Genomic DNA, 21,661 nt, shown 5'->3' with positions numbered 1-21,661 from the left:
GTTCAAATATGAGGCACATCTCACAGGTTAGCGTCGTTTGTGGTCCTTCCCCCGCACCTCCGATTAGCATGGTTGCTCTACGCACCGCGCAAAAGATGTTCAACATACATTCAACGTCTACAGGATTGTACGGCACAGTTCGAAATGACTAACTAATTCTAAGCGACGTTGTATTTTTTAACAACACCTGGAAATGAATAAATTTCGCTCGCACGGTGTCAGAATTGGGAGGGCAAATTGCTCAAAAGACCCAACCTCTCATCTGGAATGATGGCGACCGGGCGAGTCTCGCGACGAAAATTCCCCACTTCGAGTCGACAAAGGCGCGTCGATGCAATACGCCAAGGTGCGCGTGTCAAGTTGTGGCAAAAGGAATGTCAGAGAAATAATCAAATAAAGACCCGGCCCAACGTTTGAGCTGCTGCCGTGCATGCCCTGACGCGGTGGCAACAAATTGGTGAAAACAGCACTGCCGGGATTCCGAGTTAAATCCACACAAGCCGTATGCACCCTGCATTATATCACAGCTTCAGTGGCGACGCATGCAGAAGATCACAATTTTTATTTATTTTCCAGCTCGTATTTTTTTTTGCGCTCCGGGGGTCCACAAGCCTTGCTCACGTCTTGCCGTGTTCACAATCTTCCTGTTACTCTATCGCATCGGTCACATGCTTCTTCCTCTGTAAATAATAACGGTTAACAATAGGGTGTTTTCTTATTATTATTCTTCTATTTACTGAGGGAAACATTTCAGAGTATCAACGCTCTCTCTAGAAGCTCTTGCTTTGTGTGGTTAGCTGCTTCCTTCTTTCTACAGCATTTTTGGTGGCCGCCTATCCGAGCGTTATCCAGGCTGAAATCACTGCTTAGCGTCTGAGATATGACAACATGGGGGGCACAGTCAGTGAGATTTGGTCACAGCCAAGCGCATTTTGTTAAAGTGTGGGAAATAAAAAATGGAGCGCCTGGAGGAAACGCAGTTGTCAGAGAAAAACAATTAAAACTTTGCTAACAGATAATTTCGTAACCTAACTTGCTGTACTGTCTTCTATAAAGACAAATACCCCCATATAGCCTTAACAGACAGTTGGAGCAAGTGCTGTTAAAGAGCACCTATGAAGGCTGGCACGGCACACTAGGGGGATGGGCGGCTAGCACCACACCCGGCCGCCTTTTTCTCCCCAGTAGCGATGTTTACACACCTTACCAGGCACTTATTTGAGGCTGAGACGACCTAAGGGGGCCCAGAACCGGTTCAGATAATCGTCACTGGTGTTGGCCGTGAGCGGGAATCGAACTCGGGTCGCCAGGTTTGCAGCGCAATGCGCTAACCGCTCCCCACACTTCTGCAGACACTACCCCATAGCTGATGTCAATACTTTAAAGTAATTCTGCGTAACATCAGGTCGTCGGATTCACAGTAGAGTACACGAACCACTTCTCCACAGCTCTACCCCCATGAGCGAAACACAAAACAATGAAGTCATGCTGATGGTGATGATGGTGGTGGTGGTACCACGCCAATGAAGACACTTCAAAGAGCAGAGACAAGTGGACTTGAGTAAGTGCAGGGTTTCATCTTCTTGGTTCTTTCGGTAAAGTCACGTAGAAGGAAAATAATAAAATAATAAAAATAAAACATAATAAAATCTCATGACGTTTCGGCCACAACGCAAGCAGCCGTCTTCAGGTGCCTTCTGGACAGACCTGTTCTCCACCTAAAGACGGCTGCTTGCGTTGTGGCCGAAACGTCGTGAGATGTAATTTTTATTATTTTATTATTTTCCTTCTACGTGACTTTACCGAAAGAACCAAGAAGATGAATCCCTGCAGTCACGAAAGCTTTAAATCGAAATTTAAGTGCAGGGTCTCCATTACTATATTATTATTAGGCATGGAAGTGTCTCCCGACTCGTCTTCAGGAGGGTCCTACCAAGCTTTCGAAGTGGCGGCACCGGGAGGGGGATGTGCAACGATTGCTCCGTGTTATATTCCATTGGAGTGATTTGCGGGTCATTTAACAAATCTGGCAAACGTGAAGCACGATGCCGACACGTAATGACCTACTCTTCCTGCGAATGACGTGCGCGGACCTGCAATGCCCACTGTGAAGCAGACAGTGCGTAGTAGTAGTATTTGTGGTAGTATTTATGTGGTTAATGCACTCGCAGTATTAACCAGGGCGAACGCTGGATTCGAACCACGAACCTCTGGAACGAGCGGCGAACTCGCAACAACTGCAGAGGAACGGTCACTGTCAACAATCTCTCGCACCTGTAACCGAAGGCTGCTCAAAAACATCAGGGGGTGCGAGACACTTAAATAACTAAATGCTAATCAATAACCATGCTCTAGCCACTGCTGGATGAATTCCTCTTCTCACGCTATCGCCATTCCCCACGATCGTTGCTATGACACGACCCACCCCGTTCCCACGCTCGCGTTTTTCGCTCAGATCTTTGCTCCACCTCCACTGTGGTCGTCCCCTCACGGACGACTTCCCTCCACTCGATTACCGGTCTCGTCCATTGGCCATCGCTGTTCCTAGCAACGTGTCTTGCCCAAGCCAACTTCTGCTCACCTTCGACGGTCAAAACGTCAACGATCTGCGTTTAACCCTCGGATCATAACGTCTCCTCACTTTGCCTCTACGTAAAATTCCCAGCATGCATCTCTCCGTGCATCATCTCTCCATCGTTATACAGTTTGCGTTTCATCTTCTGCCAGTGCCCACGATTCCGATCTGTATGCCAAAGCAGACGATAAGCATCGATTGAAACATTGCCTCTGGAGGAACATTGCTATGTTGCTCTTCATCATCAAATTTAATTTTCCAAAAGCACTTCAACTTCCCGTCTCTCGTCTCCATTTCATCACTTTGATCCCGGCCTGCCATCGACAATTACCCGTGATATTTGTATCCTGTTGTAGTTTGCGGTTGTGTGTCCCCCCCCCCCCGACCAATGACGTTCTTTTGTCCTGGAAACTTGTCGCACGTACAAAGTTTGTGCTCACATTTATCTTCAGCCAAACTTTGCAGTCTGCTCTCTCGAGTACCGCAATCGTTTCCCGTCGTTCATTTCCCATCGCCGTTGAGAAGGGGCAGCCCTCGGCAAAAACCGACGTCTAACCTAATGATTCACTTTCATAGAGCATCGTCATTCACGCAAATTGCATCTCGCGATCGCTGAGGAGGAACCACAGACCAGGCTGTAAGGCTGACAGGCGGTGAGCCGGCAACAGCAATTGCTCTGCAGTTCTCTACATATTAAGATGTTCTCAGCCAATTAGTGGGTGTTTATTTAAACACGTGAGAGGAACCCAGAACACCTGAAGAAAACACACACACATGCGAGGGGGCAACACTCTATCCCTGAACAGAAGGAACAGATGATATTACTCCGCACTTTGTTGGACTCTATGCTACTGGCGAGCCAGGGTATGGCTCATTCGATGCTCACGAGAAGGGAGGCTCGCAAAGTTTTGTGATTTGTCCTATCCACCAAACCGTGCCCCCATGGTGCTCCCTTTATGTTTACGTCTTTATATCTTCCGAACCAGATTTAATAAAATAACTCCTAATGTAACGTTTGAAGATGCAACTGGTGTCCTTCGCCACATGAAAAATTGGGAAAAGCTCCCAGGCCAGATGGTGTAACTGCGGACATCATCAAAGAATTGGACCAGATGTTGGATCAAAATGAGTGAGAAGTATTTACTAAATGTTTGCACGGAAATTAAATACCGCTGTTGCGGAATGATGCCTCGATTATTCTGCACTTTGAAACGTTCCATGCAACGGCCCTTCCTCTCCGCAATGAAGACGGGCGATTGCCCGAAACGTCCGTACTCTTTTATATATTTGTTTCTTTAAGGGCAGTGCTATTGACAAATGTGTCGCATTATTGAAATCCAATGTGCAAGCCGGATTTGAGAAAAGGCTTTTCTGCCATTGACCACACACATGCATGCACACCATCAATCACACACTGGAGAAACGACCAATGAATATCAAACAACCATTGGCGCCTGGCTTCTGCAGACGATGGCAAGCCGTTTCTACTCGGCGGAAACCGACGCAGCCGTCCAAGCTCTCCCAGAAAAGCGAGACCGCGATGAAAACTACATTAAACATCAAAAACGCACGTGACGGTGGAACGCCCGCACCGACATCGCTCGAGTAAACACGGCACGAGATCGACAGATGCAAAAATGCTACGACAAACATTCTGGCAGTGGCAACACGACTCCTCTTTGCTGGTGAACTGCCACCGGCGCACGCACGCACGCACACACGCACGCACGCACACACGCACGCACGCACACACACACGCACGCACACACGCACGTACGCACACGCACGCACGCACGCACACGCACGCACGCACGCACACACGCACGCACGCACGCATGCACACACGCACGCACACACACACGCACGCACACACGCACGCACGCACACGCACGCACGCACACCCACGCACGCACGGGGTCACCTCGTCCCCCATGCCGCCAATCCACTTCCGTGCGCGGGGATTTAATCCCAAACAGCGGCGGCAATGGCCGCCACCGCCTAAAAATAGGAGGGCGCATGTGGCGTCGCGTTCGGCCCGTGTCCTCGAGCTGGGAACGCGCGCGCGGGTAAACAAACGCCGGCCGGATGTCCTCAAAAATCAACAAATTGCTTTCTGTCGACGCGGCCCGCCGCTGCCGCCGATGAACGGACGGACAAGTGTGTCCCGGAACAAACGCTCGCACGATTGCGGTAAATTATAAATTTACTTTTTATCTCCCCGCGATTCCCACGACAGGCGGCATGTGTGCCGAGATGGAGGTTGGGGGGGGGGGGTGCCAGATCGCTGCAAAGCAACGAGCGGAGGACAATGAGGGTCAATAAGCCGGTCGGAGGTGGTGGCCATGCACGTGGCCTGTAATCCAGCACCGTGTGGAGGAGGCGGGGAGTGAAGGAGGTTGGTGGATCACCGCACAGACGTTGTGAAACTCCCTTCTTGCACAGCAAAATGTGGACTCCACCCGTTCTATCTGTCCAGTATAGCGTGTTTCCCCCTCGCACGTGTGGGTTTCCTCTGGGTGGTCCAGTTTCCTACCACATATAAACACTCTTTATTGGCCGATATCACCTTAATATATATGTAGGACCCCAGAGCTTGGGAAAGGGGGAATTTGGCACCGGCTGAGCGCCTGGCTGCGGCTATGGTTCTTCGTTCTCTCTCTTTGACGGCGAGTGAACAAAGTACATGTTGCAACGTGAAATTATTTTTATAATAATTTGATGAGAAATTCATCGTGGTGTAGTGGTTAGTGAACTATACGCTACACCTGGTGACCCCGAGTTCGATTCCTGGTCATGGTTAAAATCAGTGGTGAGTGATATCTCAATCGCATCTGGGCCAACTAATCTTCACGAACCCGCACCATTAAGCGTGGTGAAGTATGGTCAAACAAACCTCATGCCTGATATTGCCTGAGGATGCCTTAATCCAGCAGTTGCCATATAAAGAACTGTATAATATTATTAGTATGATCGTTCTCGCCACATATAGGATTTTCGCACTGCACGAGTCTGATTTTTCCTCCCCAATACAACTTCTTTCTGGGTTTTATTTACGCACTAAGGGCATCCATGCCATCCATCTTCCGGAGCAGAATTATCTATCAAGGTTTGTAAAACCTCCCAACTCCGACTGACGCATACAGAAATGCCATCGATTGCTGGAGGGTCAACCTTGCGCAGATCGGCCTTGCCCAAAACGCACAGCCCACCGCCGGCCTAGTCCGTCGCTCGGACCGAACGGCATCGCGTCCGTTTCGGAGCACGATGGGCGCACGCAACAAGTCCTCACCGTCGGAAGGCGCCGCTCATAATGTCAGGCGGTATATTTAGACGACGCACTGGAGGAGGAGGACGCAGGCCTTGCTTCCCCCACTCTCTCTCCCGCCACTTCCTCTCCCGCTCCACTCCCCCTACCATCTCCCCCTACCCTCTCACCCACGCCCCTGTGCCCCCCAATCCCAAAATCCATACAACCCACCCCCCTACACAACTCCGGGTCGATCGCCCCTTCCCTACCACACCCCCCCTCCCCACCGCCCCCCATTCAAACCTCCACCCCCCTCCTTTCCTCCCCGCTCCCCCCCCCCAGGTCAAAAGCGTGGTTTTGGCAGCGTGAATACGCGCTCCCGACGTGTGAGTGCGCGCGTCTGTGCAGCCTCGTATGCAGAGTCTCCCAATGCAACATGACGTGAAACTTCCCCGGCCAAAAAAGAAAGAAAAAAATAGAATGTGTGTAAATAAATAAAGAAATGTGACATGCGGTGGGGGAGGGGCGAGGAGGGGATGAAAAGAAACGAAAAGAGAAATGGAGGAGATGAAAGGAACGGTCAAAAATAATTAGACGAAATATTTTAAGCGGAGAAAAACCAACGAGTGGGGTCAAAGGTTAACGAAACGCAAATAAACAAAACGGGAGAGGAAACATAGGAGGGGGGAAAAAAAATGTAAGACTTTTTTTCCAACTACAAATGTCAGGGAAATACACACTTTAAACACGTAACAAAATGTAAAAAGTGATATAGAGTCAAAAACACATGACGGTAAGAAAAATGCCGCTAAACATAAACACGCAATGCAGCACAGATCGCCTGGAAAGTAGAACGTACAAATGTAGAATACACAACGAAGCGACAAATGGAAAATAAAAACCCTCACAAATACCACACAACACACTTACAGACAATCCATTGTGTAAAAACAGAACTCACGAGAAAATTAAACACTTGATAGAGCCGAAATCTAAACTCTTGATAGAATATAAATAAGGAACACTGCTTTGTGCACAAATGTTAAAGTGTGCCGGTGTTCAAACTAGCGAGTTGTTGTGCTAATCTCCATTGATGGCCTTGAACCCAGTGGTGGAAATTCCACATATCTATGGCAAGAGCAGGCCACCGATTTTCGACAATACGGTACTGTTATTAACCCCGAAGAGATGATGGGTTCAATCAAACCCCTATCCTTATTAGAACTTTGCTACGAGATGTATCGTGCCGCCCCCCCCCCCCCCCGCGTTACAGGCACAGCTAACGAGTCAACACCTTCAGCCATGGAATGGAGAAAACATTATATACTCCGACCCATTGTTGGAGATGGCTGGCGTCATCCTTCCTGAAGCATGGCAGCAGTGGGTGGGTGGGTGGCGGGCAGTGTTTTTATCAGGAGCAATGAAACTTTGCAATTTGTGTGGAATGCATGGCTCTAAGGGGGTTGGCAGTGATTGTCTGCGCCGTACCTGATGGCATGCATTGTGTAACACTGCCTCCTCTGCGAACATGTACAATATCGGGTTAACTGGCAATAACACGGGGGGCATGCTGGTTGGCACGCACGACACAATGACCCCGACAGGCGGGCGACTTGCGCTTGATTTCCAGCCACGGCTAACGTGAGTGGCGAGTGATATCTGAACCGGTTTTGTCCCCCACCGCCGCCCGAGTTCTCCACTCGTCGGCCGTCAACAACACGCGATGACAAACGGCGCGAAGTTTGGTCGAACTTTGATGAACGACACGGCACGCGGGAGGTCGTCATCCGGCAGAGAATGTATAAGGGGCTGTGAAAGTATTTGTCACATTTACGAAAATAGAAATACTGCACCTTGAATGACCTAATTATATTTAGGTTTGGACATTTTTTTGATCGTCACAGTCGACTTCAAGATCGCGTTGCTCATTCTTGTACACAGACCGTCCTTGCACTTTTACATTGTTTGTTTTGATTTCAGGCCTTCACTGCAAAAGAGACTATGCCCGAGTAGGCTCTCAACACCATCGGTTATGATCTGTCTACTGCCGGATGAATATATCCCCAAGCCATCGCGGTCTCTGACAGTTTCAGGACGCAACAAACGATCCGTCGAGCGACTGCACACCGCCCAATTGCATCGCTCCATCTCTTGCAGTGAACGTACTCTCGAGCGTGTTCATCTCCTTCGGCTGCCACTCCGTCGTTGGGCTTGACCACCGGCCATCATCCGTTGGAAACGATGCGTCTTACCCAAGCCCACTTGCTTTTCTCAACAATCAGTCTCGTCTATTCAACTTGTTTACGTACGTGCGTACGTTCTCCAATCCATGCGTTCTCAGGTTCTGTTGCGTCGTTAACGAGCGCGTCCATACAAACACGGAGGAGAAGGACGACTGCTCACCCAGTGTAGCAAGGGGGGGGGGCGGGCGGGCGGGCATACTACTCCCTCTGCCTGTGCCCGGAGTTGGCTGACCGCGGCTGCAACGCGTCAAGCGAGCGGGGGTCACCGTGGAGCGAAGGCAAACGCGCGCCGGCACGTGCGTGCAAGTGAATTAACAACAAAAAATAGTTAAATAGAGAGAAGAGGGAAAAAAATGTGTGCATTCTTACAAAAAAAAAACACGTTCGCAAAGCGGGATTCCCTTGCCGCTTTTCGAGGGCGGGAGACGGTTTGCTGGCGAGTTGCGGACGCGGTTTGGAGGTGACGTTTGCCGTGGACGTTGCCAACAGTTGCTTGCTCCCTTAGCGTCGTTCGCCGTGGAAAAGGTGACGGGGACGGCGTCAAAGGCGACGTGGGGGCGTCGGGGAGGCTGTGTTTACTTGGCATGTAACGGTTTATCGATTCATTCAGTAGAATAAAAAATATATATATATCCTTGAACTCGCAATGCTTGCCTCGGATGGTGCGTAAGAGGATCGATTGTTTTGTAATCGAATATAATGTACGAGTGATGTCCAACCTGTGAATGTTCTTTTCCGTGTCTGTGCGTTCCTATTTCGTTCACCGGTAATCCCAAGCACGCATTTCTCCGTATTCATTTACGCACTTTCCGTCTTTCTTTCATTTGCAATGATGAAAGCCCTTGTTTCTCTCATCCGCCTATCATGACAGGTAGTCTGCTAACCGTAAACATCTTAACATCGCAGGTCTGCGAGACATGGGGACAGCTTGAGTGGCTCTTTAACCAGCAGTGGCTAGATCATGGCCGACGGTGATGTGATGAGATATTGTAAGTGATTGGTGCCGCGGTGGCGAGATGTTAACTACCTCGCCTCGTATACAGGAAGTCGTGGGTTCGATCTCGACCACGACACCTGCTGTATATTTGGAGTTTGCATGTTCTCCCGTGGCCGCGTGCATTTTTCTCCGGGTCCTCTCCACATTTAGAAACACGTGTTTTAAAGTGTTTCGTTGCTATACATGTCCACATGATAAGCTATTTGTGGCCAGGTCGCTTCTGAAAACAGAGCTATACAGCTCAATGGGCCTTACCTGGTTCATGGTCACCATAAAATCTCCATGCATCTCAAGGTAATAGACATCCGATTCGTGAATCAAATTGCGACACAAAAACACGACAATTCGTTAGAAATGCCTCGTGCCTACCTTGGAAGTTGTCGGAGTTGGGCAACTTGATGTGGCAGATGAAGTGCTCTTCATTGTCATTCTGAACAGCAGCAAAAAACCACACACAGTGGACATCGCATGAACATCCAACAACTACATGCAACCTCAGGGCTTTGCAGAAAAGTCATGGCAATTGGACTAGTGGGTTAGTACACAATCATCTGAAAGCAGCAGATTGACTAAGTTCGACTCCAGACCAGGGGCAAAAATCGGCCGTGAGCAACATCTGAACCGGCTCCTGTGCCGGATCCCATCATTCACCAACCTGCACTGAGCAGCACGGTGAAGTACAGTCCAACAATCCCGGTGATGGGCACGACATGGGGAGGGCTTCATCCAGCAGTGTACTGACAAAGGGCTGTAAGATCATTATTTTACCGCTTATGGAGTTCTACGTGTGGCCTGTATCTCTGTGTGTGTATATATTTGTCCTGTAATTGTGTCCTTACGAGTATTTGCATTTGCACGCTTTGAGCGTGGTTGTTTAAAAGGAAGGCACTATCCAGGAAACAAAACGACGCTCACATTGCAGATACACACCAAGTGTGTGCGCGTGCCCGGGGGCTGTCTGACACAAGTTGGAAGCTCCGTTAATAACGAAAAAGGACTTCAAAATCAGACACCCTGAAGCCGCACCACGACAAAGCTAGCATGGGGGAGGAGGGGGGCACCTGTCCTTATCTTTAAAGACTTGGGGTGGTATTTTTGTTTATCGTGCGTCAAGCTCCGAGCTTCTGTTCGGACAGCCCGGGAGATACGGGCCCTGGTATGTGTCCACCAGAGCCACTTAGTTGTTTTTTTTTAGGCGTGTCTTCCTTCAATTAAGCTTAATTGTCAGTTATTGCTGCCTTGCTCTAGCCTGCATTTAGTGTTCAAAAATCGGCAGGAATTTACGTGCAATTTGTGGTAAAATACTTTATTATTTATTTATCGTGACTTGCTTTGATTTCTTACTATTTTTTTTGGTCCTGATTTGCTTACAGATTAATTTTAAAAACATTTATTTTTCGTGACTTTCTTACCGACTTCTTAATTTTTTTCACTCCCGTCGTTCGTTTTCTCTCCTCTTGTACTGTTTGTCGTTGTAACTTAATTTTTTTGGACATCTGTGTGAAAAAGAGCTAACACAACTCATCCGATTCCTCCAGTCTAAATAAAGATTTTTGATTTTGGTAAAAAGTAAATATGATTACTGTTCAACATAGAAATCCATTGCAAAACTGGTATTTTATCGATTTTATTTTTACGCGGTTAGACAGTGTGGCGAAAAAGAATACTACCTCGGCAATACGTATCACGTGTGAAAGTCTGTTCATGACAAATCATTAATCACGCCCGCCTGTAAACGAACAATGAACGGTGAAATGTTGAGAAAAGGGGGTTATAAAGACCATGTGGATTCACACTCGCCCGTTTTTACGATTCAGGGGTAGGAACATCTCAGCTTAATATCCGAAAGCGTTTTTTTAATCACAGTCAATGATTACAGATTGAGGGTCGACCAGGCAATGATGCAACACTTGGGGACGCTTTGTTGCCACCGCCAAATCGCAAAAAAACCGGCCGGATGTGGCACACAAGGGGGAGGCTGGAAATTGTTTAAGCACCACAAGCGCATGCCTAGCCGACTCGTCACCACCGTAATCCTAAGGGGTGACGTTCATGAAAAAAAAATGCAACAGAAAGTGGTTATTTTACGGGCAGACTCGATTCAGGAGATGCCCACCACCGATGGCGATGTCTTGCCGCGAGAGATAGAACCGAGGTCACCCAAGATCAGAGCCTCAGTGTACGAACCACTGAACAAAAACAACCGCCCCCCCATTCAGCAGGAAGTGGCGATGACACGAACAACGTATTCTTAGGTTTTTTCGGTAAAGTCACGTAGGTAAAAAATAAAAATTAATAAAAGTGAAACAAAATAAAAATCACGACGTTTCGGAGGCAACGTCGTGATTTTTATTTTATTTTACTTTTATTAATTTAAATTTTTTACCTACGTGACTTTACCGAAAAAACCTAAGAATATGAATCCTTGCAGTCACGAAAGCTTCAAATCTAGAACGAACAACGTACTCAGCCAAGCTGGGTGCACTTTGATGATGTACGCAGTACTCTTAGGTTTTTTCGGTAAAGTCACGTAGGTAAAAAATACAATTACAAATTACTAAAAGTAATAATAGAAATAAAATAAAAAATCACGACGTTTCGGAGGCAACACAACAGTAAATCTAGCTGTGACGGTCCCACCTGATGACGGAGACTTGTGTTGCCTCCGAAACGTCGTGATTTATTATTTTATTTTATTTCTACTTTTAGTAATTTTCTATTTTATTTTTCACCCACGTGACTTTACCGAAAAAAACCTAAGAGTATGAATCCTCGCAGTCACGAAAGCTTCAAATCTAGAAAGATGTACGCGGTGTTAAACGTTAACTCGTAGGCGGTCACAGGATGTAACCCAGGTGGCTTTGGACTGACCGCCTGAATGGCAAATGCAAAACCAACACCCCCCTCCCACCGCCCCACAAGGTCACCTGTGTTTAATCCGCCAGACGCTGCGCTCATTGGCCCTTAGCATCGCTCTTCCCCCTTCTCACACACATATGCACCCTCAGGCACTTCGTGATACACACACGCTGAGAAATCAAATGCAAAGAGTCCCTCTGTATCCTGTATAGGGTGGGAACGTGCTTTTTATAATCATGCATTGAGATTATTTATGTTATTTTGCTGCTATAAATGTCCAAATGATAAGCCACTTTGTTGAGCTATCATTTGTGGCTCGGTTGCTTCTGAATGGTTTAGTTTAATTTGCATCTGTTTGAGTCATATTTCTTGTACTACTATCATTGGTTGGTATTATTTTTACCACCCCTACTGGACATGTGTGAAAAATAACTTTATAGCTCAACGGATTTCTCCAGTATAAATATTCAGATTATTTTAGCGAGCTCCTATTAAAGTCTTCATCGTGCATGGGGAGTGTGATGCGGCTGGAATCACGCCTGAAACGGCCGTCATTGTCTCTCCAGTGGCGATGTTTACACAATGCAGCATGGTACTCATTTAAGGCTGAGTCGACCTTGGGGACGCGAAGAGATAATGGTCACTGGTGTTAAGACGTGAGTGGGAATCGAACTCGGGTCGCCAGGTTCGTAGTGCAGCAGGCACTAACCGCTACACTACCACTCACCACACCAAACAAAGACAAAGATCCACATATAGCCTTAACAGACTTTTGGGACAAGTGCTATTAGTGACCACCTATGAAGGCCAGCACAGCACAAGAGGGGGGGTGGGTGGCCAGCACCACGCCCGGCCGCCTTTGTCTCCCCAGTGTCGATGTTAACACATCGCAACAGGTACTGATTTGAGGCTGAGTCGACCTCGGGGAGGCCCAGGACCGGTTCAGATAATCGTCACTGGTGTTGGCCGTGAGTGGGCATCGATCTCGGGTCGCCGGGTTTGTAGCGCAGCGGGCACTAACAGCTACACTACCGCCCCCCACACCACTACCGTACGCACACACACACACACGTATGCAGAACGCAGACACGCTTGCGCACGCCGCGCTTGCCGCAGACCGTGCACCGCACGTGCGCAAGGAGAGCCACGGTTTAATAAAGCGCTCTGTGCAGCAGCTAGTGTGTCACTCACCGCAGCGATGGGGTAGATGAAAGCGAGCTCGGAAAATATCTGCCGTCTGCGCACGGTGAGCTGCGCGTTGGTTTTCTGCAGCATGGACCTTGGAAATAACAAAACACAAATGAACGGAAAAAAGAAAAGCCCTCTGTTAGTGAGCGCCTATTAAAGCTGGCGCGGCACACGAGATGCGGAGACCATGCCGCCGCCTGTTTATACTCCAGCAAGACATTGGCGTTCATGTGACGTGCCCACCGCAACAGGTGCTCATGTGGTTCGAGTCAACTCAGCGGAGGGCCTGTGCTGGCTACACACGCTACCCGTCAACGGTGCTGTGCGCATAGAGGAACAGAGCACGAACGTTGCCGGAATTCGTCGCTGTTCGTGAGCATCCCGAGAGCTAGCGAGACAAGGAAGGCTGGTGGTGTGGCCAGCACGACACTTTCCCGACCACCTTTGTCTCTCCCCAGGCCCGATGTTCGTAACCACATCGCTGCATCAATGGAAAGTTTCACACGTAACATCGAAGGGCCGTTTTATCTCACTTCGTCTCCAATCCACGTCGGAGGGAATTATTGGAACTTTTTCCCACGAACCAAATCACCATCGATGCGCCCGACCTTATCCGATCTCGGAAGATAAGCAGGTCCGAGTCTGGTTCACACTTAAATGGGAGATCACCAGAATCCCTGCAGTCACGAAAGCTTTAAATCGAAAAGTAATCATTATTATTATTGGTAAAGGTAGTTAATACGACGAAGCGAAGGCAGTATTTTTAGGCTGAGTAGACCTAAGGGGGCTGGGACTAGTTTCAGATACACATAATTCCTCTCATATGCGCATAGCAGATGCTGTTGTATTGCTGGGTATAATACCCTTCACATGTGAGATTGTGTCATAAATCACAAACCGGGATTCCAGACAAAAAATGTCACGTGGCAATGTATGAAGCTGGTTTATGTGATGTTTGTGTTTTGGGAACTTTCAAGATATCCAGATTACATTCAGTATATTTTGAAATGTAAATATAAAAGAACAGCAAAAAAAACTTTACAAAAACCATAAAACAACTTGGCAACATAAACACACACCGGAGACACTAAGTGGTGCTGATATCGTAAGGTAAATTGAAGATGGTTTGATCATCCGTTTACTTTTGTAATCTATTTCATTGCCGTCTAAATAGATTTTTTTTACTTTCCCCAAAGCTACAGATAAACACAACCTTTCCCCAGTAGCTTAAAGTCCAATTTAAAAGGTCGAGTCATAAAAACAATAAATGAGAAAATAAAAACAACAAACTGATGTTGGATTTCAGCTTGGCAGGTCTCGGTGTAAAAACTAAAAATGGCCAGAAATGTTCTTTGCCAAAGATCTTCAAACCTAGTCCTTGTTGCTCACACAGTGCAGCTTGGCCAGCCTTCCAATGAATAGTGACATGAGACATAAGGTATGCTTTTTCTGCGCTTGAATGAAAACATTGTAATTAAAACGGAGACTTCAAAATTGCTCCTACAAGATAAAAAACATTTGTTTCAAAACAATTCTAGATTTGAAAACAATGTTGCATAAAACCTTCAAACATCAAACGCTTCCGCAGGCTGGATAAATTTAGCATACTTTCCGTTCTTAAGATACGACACTCTGTCGCAAAAAACCCGCTGGCAACTGCGCTGCTGCACCGTTGCATAAAAGTGGGGATCTTTAATGCCAGCGACGTCTGCGAGGAAAGAAATGTGAAAGATGTTTTTGAGGCGGTGGCGGATGACTGGGTGGGTGGCGGCTCTCGGCGTAACGCCACGTGGGAGCGCCGCGTCTCGGCATGAACGCCGAGATGCGGCGTTCAAACGTGGGCCCAAGCGAGAATGTTCATGGGGCTTCATCCGGTTTGCCCTAAACTTCAGATAATTTAAATCCCGAAGACAACTAATTTCAGTTTGACTGCCATGCAAGACACCCTTTTCAGGGCACACAAAAAAAGACTACTGATCAGAATTCACAAGCATTGGAACGTCATTTTTTCAGAGCTATTTTTAGATGCAATGGTGGCAAGATGTCGGGCGACACGGTGGCGAGATGTTAACTACCTCGCCTAGTATACAGGAGGTTGTAGATTCTATCCCGACCCTGACGCCTGTTGTATATTTGGAGTTTGCATGTTCTCCCCGTGGTCGCGTGGATTGTTCTCCGAGTCCTCCGGTTTTTCCCTCCACATTTAGAAACATTCCTTTAGAGAATTTGGTTGTAATAAATTCCCACGTGATAAGCCACTTTGTTGAGCTATCATTTGTGGCCAGGTCACTTATTAAAAAGAGCCTTAGTTGGTAAACTAAAAAGAGTTAAGTATAGTACACTTTTTGTGTGTATGTCTATTTTGTTGTCATTCCCCCGCATCTCCGATTATCATGATTGGTTACGTACGGTGCAAAAGAAGTTCAGCATACGTACATATATACATACACACACCGATCTCTGTGAGAATTCCGAATGGAAATGTCTTCTGCCCGGCGACCGAGAGCGCAATTGGAATACGACTGGGAAAAACTAAACCATAACAAGAAAAGCAAACACGTCAAAAAACCGAAAGAGATTTGGACGAGCGCGTCGGGGTCGTTGCTGTGATCGCGTATTTCCTTGTTTCCTCCCCTTGCTGTGGATCGACGTTCGACAACGCCTGCAGCCAATTAAACCACGCGCGAGCCTCGCTGTGATTGTAACCCGAGCGTCCGTTCGCGCGGAGACAAGGGGGGGTTGGTGGGGGGTTGGTGGGGGGTTGGTGGTGGAATTTTTTTTTAAATGAAAAAAAATCTTAAAGGCTCACGCCGGGCCTTCCTTGCGCTGATGCAATCTGACACGGAGATCGCAGGCCGTGCTCTCTCACATGCCGACGCCACAGACAGCCGGCGCGGGGGAAAGTCGGCGTGCCGGAAAGAAGGAAAAAGTCTCAAATCACAGAAGCTGGGTGAAAATAAATAAATAAGTACCCAACAAACTAAACTGAATGAAAGGAATAATAATGGTTGGCCGCGATGCATTGTGATCGTCACGTTTCTCCTCACCAAGGGCTCTTGTTCGTCAATTCCTGTCGCGGCCGCCCAATCATTTTTATGGGTCGTCATTGCTATTGTTGCTACGCTATGGACCAAGGATCTGGCCAGGATGTGCTGTGGTTACAGCGCTTGACCCACAAATCAAAAAGGTTGGCGAGTTCAAATACCGTTTGGGAGCAGAGTCGGTGACACGATGTATAAGGATCTCCAGGATGGATAAAAAGCACACCACTTCACGGAAAATCAGCAGTGCTTGTTCTTTTAATAGACTGGCTTTGGAATTCGAAACAGCAGGATGGCGTGCGGTGATAACACTTGTGCCTCGCAGCAAGAAGCGTCTGGGTTCGATTCCTAGACTCGGGCATATCTCCGTGCGGATTTTGTATGTTCTCCTGCTGTTCCACGTGAGTTTCCTTCCAGGTTATTCCATTCCCCTCCCCCCCTAACCATAACTAAAAACACACAGTGTCGACCTCGGCCCAAATTTCCAACGATAAAAAAGCACTCACAAACGACTCGCATAATAGCAATCTTTGTCCCCTACTGGCAGACTAATGCCCCCATCGTCGGTGCCGGATACGGAGTCACCGCTTGCCGCACAGGGACAGAAGCGAATAGGGGGGGCTCTGCGCTCCGAGATTGTTTCGTTCCGCGATTGAGCGCAATAAAAAAAACGCCCGTTCGTTCGTTCATTAATTTATGGCTTTTATGGTTTAAGGTTTCATGGCTTTATTTTGGTGATTTCAAAAAGTGTATTGGTTTAGCCATGTTTGTTGTAGTACAGAGTTAGACTGATGGCTTTAATCTAAGTTGTCTTGTGGTTGTTGTTGGTTGTTTGACTTGCATCCCACTGGGATTTTTGCACACAGCGTTGGTGTACGGTGTTTTTTTCTGCAATATTTTGCTGTCTTTTCTTGGATTTTCTGTTTGCACTCAGTCACATATTCACTCTAAGATGTTTTTTTGTTCATGTTTTTGTGTTTTGTTTGTTGCGGTTGCACCCGATTCAAGAGCCGAATGGCTCACAGGGCTATACCTAATACATGAACTTGAACTTGAAATGTGATGAGAGTACCTCTTGTTTTCTTGCCTTCGTCTTTTTTTCTGCACAGTCTCCCACTCTTGCTTCAGACATTCCCTTTTCTTCTCCAGTTCTTCCGCTGCACGCCATAGGGGAAAAAAACAGAATGAGATCAATCAGCCCTGCGGTTTCCCAGCACCGTTTTATCATTAGCGTATTTTAAAAGCCACTCATCCGCTGGAAGAAAAAAAATTCTAATCGTTTTCAAAATAATGCTAATAAAATAAATGCTTTCTGGCAAAGCTGTAGAGGAATAAAAAAAAAACACAACTGTGGTTTGGTTTAGAACAATTAGAGCCATACGTTCTAAATTGCAGCCCAGTTAATTTAAGCGACGGCAAGCGGACGCGCAAATTGTGCGGATGTATAAATAAAGTTATATCATTTACAAACCCACTATCAATCCACTGCTGGACTAATGCCTTTCACTACACCCGCGTGTGTCATGGGAGTTGCCTGGCCATACTTCTCCACACTGGTCAGTGCGGGCTGGCGAAGAGGGGACTTAGGATCGGTCGAAGTATCACTTCCCACTGAGGTTAACCAATGGCTGGGAGTCGAAGCTCAGGTCAGGATCAGAATATTTCTTCATCCTGGAGGAATCCCATGAGCTATAAAGCACTTTGGGCGGGTCAGAATGTTACAACGAACAGTAAAAAAGACACGATCGGAGTGCAAAGTATAGGAAAGGTAAACAACTCACTGTTAAAATGTATACAAATAAAGCTAAACTATTTATACCTTACCAGGTAATGCCCACTGAGCTATTAGCTTATTATTCAGAGGCGACCTGGCTATCAATAATGATAGCTCAACGAAGTGGCTTGTTTGCTGGGTCCACAATGCATTGCATTAACCACTGCGCCAACACTCCACCCTCAGCATACAGATATTTATAAGTCACGTAGAAGTGACTTTACCGAAAGAACCAAGAAGATGAATCCCTGAAGTCACGAAAGCTTTAAATCGAAATCACACACAAAGACTTGGCGAGGAGCGAGGATCGCAAAGGAAATGACAACGACAAATGACCGTGAGACAGCGGTGGTAGATTCCACATTCCCATGATTGGGGTCAGTCCATCCATAAGAAAAGGTTCCCACAAAGCAGTATTCAGTTTATTGGCAATCAGAGTGCTGATTCAACCCCCCCAACTGAGGTGGAGAATCAGCAAACTTGTGACCGATTGGATTTGTTTTACGGTGGGGCGGTTTTTTTACTCTGTGAAATTTCACAGGAGGTTCAGCATCGATAATCAAGTTAAAATTGAAACATGATCTAAAATAAACCTAAAATCGCTCAAAAAAAATTGCAATATGGCTGCACCGAATGGGTGCTGATTTATAAAGTAGTAAATACAATGATGCATTGCATCTTGAATTTCAAATAAATGTAATGACCATTTTCTATTGCAGTATTACTTTGGAATAATTTGAATTTATTACCGACCTCGCCTGGCCCAAATGTTGCCCCTTTACTTTGTTACAGCATTATTTTTCTTGTTGCTAAAATGAAGTTTTAACTTCTGAGAAAGTCTCGCTAATCACAGGTAATTTAACGAAGACATGAACGGCGCAGATGGCTCGACGCCAAAGTAAGCACAGTACCTCAACTGAGGACAAGGTGCACAACGTGCGTAATAATTTGCACTTATCCACATTGAGATTAATCAGATATTCGAGTGAAGTATGGTACAACCACAACTTTATCCTCATCAGCTTTAAGAGAAAACGTACATATATATATCAGCATTTTCAACGTTACTTAATTTCCTAATTTTTCTGGATCAAATTGTGTGACCCGGTGCCCAATTCCCACTTGCGTGGCAGTGAACATGTTTTCTGTACGGTTTGTTTTCCCTCTTTGCTCGCTGAACGGAGATGTTTCAATTGCAAAGAACGCACTTTTTCTCTAGGCGAGCACTCATTTAATTATGAAAAACACAAATGCACGGATTAACAAAACCAAACAGCAAGGGTGAAACAATTGCAAGGGAAAAGTCATCGTTACGCAGCGTTCAAATCAACATTGCCAACAATTACTTGTAAGCTCATCTCATTTCAATAATCAATTTAAATTACGCTCAATCACATATTTATTATAACATTATTATTTTTTCATTGACGCAGGAAGTCCACGCTGAGACTCAAGACCCTCATTCAGGAGGATTCTGCCCCTGCGTGTTTGGCAATTTTATTTTTTATTCGGCCGACAATGAAGCCGTTGCTTTCTGCCGTCGGAAACCCGTCGCCGCTATTAAATGTACAAGCATAAAACTCCGTCTCGACGTCGGCAGCACGGCTCGGCTTCTCGAGTGGAAAAACAAAACCTGACCCGTGCCCGGCGCGGGTCAGGTTTGGTTCTACAGTGCAAGCGAGGTATTGGGCCGATTGTAATGTTTCCGATGCTTCAGCTATGGGGTCAGTATGACCCCCCAACCGCGTGCCTCTGGTCATGCGGACCTCGGTGCGCGAGTTCCATCTGTGTGTGCAGCAGCAAATCTGTCTGCTTCTCCAAGGCCTGTCGCTGTCGCTTCAGCTCCGAGTGCAGCATGGAGATCCCGATCTGCAGCTGCTCACGGTCTTTCAGCTGCGGTCACAGGCAGACAAAGACACACAGACACATTCTTATTACCACAACGGTGAAGTATGGTCAAACGAACTCCTTGATCGACATGGTGGAGGTCTTTATACAGCAGTGGATTGGGTAAGGGTTATAGATTGTATAGATTGTTCTATACCCAGACACCTGGGTATAGAAAAACACACAGACACACACTGTACAAGCAAAGAGTGTTCTATAGCCATACAGCATGTTGGGGCAAGGGCTGTCACACAGGGACATAAACACACACACACACTTACACACAGAAACATACATACATGCAGAGACAAAGAAACTTGCATACACATTAACACCCAAATCACATGCCCAGAAAAAAGCAACAGCTGCTATTCGCCACTAAGTGGCGGTGACGTCGCCACAGCGCTTGTGGCAGGCTAGGTGCACTTTCTGAAGCAAAGACAAAGATCTCCCACATAGCATTAACAGACTCTTGTGGCAAGTGCTGTTAGGGCCAGCAAGGTAAATGAGGGAGTGGATGATCCACGGCCGGCCACCTTTATCTCCCTAGTGCCAATATTTACAAACCATGCCAGGTACTCATTTGAGGCCAAGTCAATCTAGTGGAGGCGCAGAACCGGTAGCAGATAAACACACAGATACACGTGCAAACAGACATAGATGACGTGTATAGCTAGCTAGACAAGCTGTTGACGCAAGTATTGTTGTCGAACACCCATTAAGGCTGGCAGAGTGCGAGAGGGAGTTTGTTTTGCCAGCACAACACATCTGGTCGCCTTTTGCTGATGTTGACATTACACACCAGATATTGTGTCGCTTCAATGCAAGGGAAATCCAGGTCAGGCTCAGATACGACTTGCCAGTGACATAATCCATGGCCTGGGATGGAACTTTGGTCGCCGGGTTCGCAGAGGCAATGTGAAATCACTGTGCCCATGCACTTAAATACAATGAAGGATAATCGCAATATACAGTCAAACCTTGGATTGCGAGCATAATCCGTTCCGGAAACGTGTTTGTAATCCAAAGCACTCGTATATCAAAGCACTGGTACATCAGTTGTGATCACGTGACGCTCGGCAGACAAAGCGTGTACACGTACTACTCGTATTGCAAGACCTCGCTCGTTTATCAAATTAATATTTGTTGAAAATGTTTGCTCGTCTTGCAAAACACTCCGAGACCAAGTTACTCGCGATCCAAGGTTTTACTGTATGACGATAGACTTTTGAGCAAGCACCTATAAAGGCCAACACGATGCACGATGGGGCAGTGTCGTCAAAACCACGCCCAGCCCCATTTTACTCCCCAGTACCGATGTTAACACACTGCATAAGGTAAATACGTTGAAACAAGGGAGCCTTGGGACCGGTCCAGGTAACACACCTGCAAATCAACCTCTTGTGAATCACTGCGTTAATCTCAGTGCCGCCATTCCCGACAAATGTATTTACGTATAAAAAAATAATTGCACACCCTTTATAGATTGTTGCTTCCTTAACAAACTGCTGCTGTTAGTGAGCAACGATTAAAGGTTTCATGAAGCAAGGGGCAGTGGTGAGGTCAGCAGCATGCCCTGCATGCATGTCTCCCCAGTGCTAATGTACACACGCAGCATGGATGCGCGTGTTCAGGCCGAGTCGAGCTAGGGGGAGGCCCAGAACCAGTTCCGATAACACTCGCCACTGACGTGTGAGCCGCGGCTGGTAATCAACCTCAGGTTCTTGGGTTCAGAGTTCAGCGAGCGAACCATCGCGCCACTGCTTTGTCTTAATATACACACACACAAACAGATACACGCACGAGCTAAAAATACTTTAATCTCCTTGCGTTTCGCTATCATAACTCGA

At 47.0% G+C, this 21,661-nt stretch overlaps 1 protein-coding gene across 1 annotated transcript in view; it reads right to left on the bottom strand.

Annotated features, from left to right (window-relative positions):
• UVRAG (UV radiation resistance associated) overlaps window positions 1–21,661 on the bottom strand; it is a 93,567-nt gene that overhangs the window by 38,600 nt on the left and 33,306 nt on the right. Inside the window, exons 8-11 of the mRNA XM_078614057.1 lie at window positions 19,691–19,817; window positions 17,223–17,307; window positions 13,113–13,200; window positions 9,432–9,492 (exon numbers count right to left, since the gene is read on the bottom strand). Of these exons, the coding sequence (XP_078470183.1) occupies window positions 9,432–9,492; window positions 13,113–13,200; window positions 17,223–17,307; window positions 19,691–19,817 (361 nt within the window). The remainder of the gene's footprint in view (window positions 1–9,431; window positions 9,493–13,112; window positions 13,201–17,222; window positions 17,308–19,690; window positions 19,818–21,661) is intronic.

The sequence above is a fragment of the Lampetra planeri genome, chromosome 43 (assembly GCF_965212315.1).
Source record: "Lampetra planeri chromosome 43, kcLamPlan1.2.h2, whole genome shotgun sequence".
Taxonomy (NCBI): Eukaryota; Metazoa; Chordata; class Hyperoartia; order Petromyzontiformes; family Petromyzontidae; genus Lampetra; species Lampetra planeri.
This window is presented reverse-complemented; position numbering and strand designations above follow the sequence as displayed.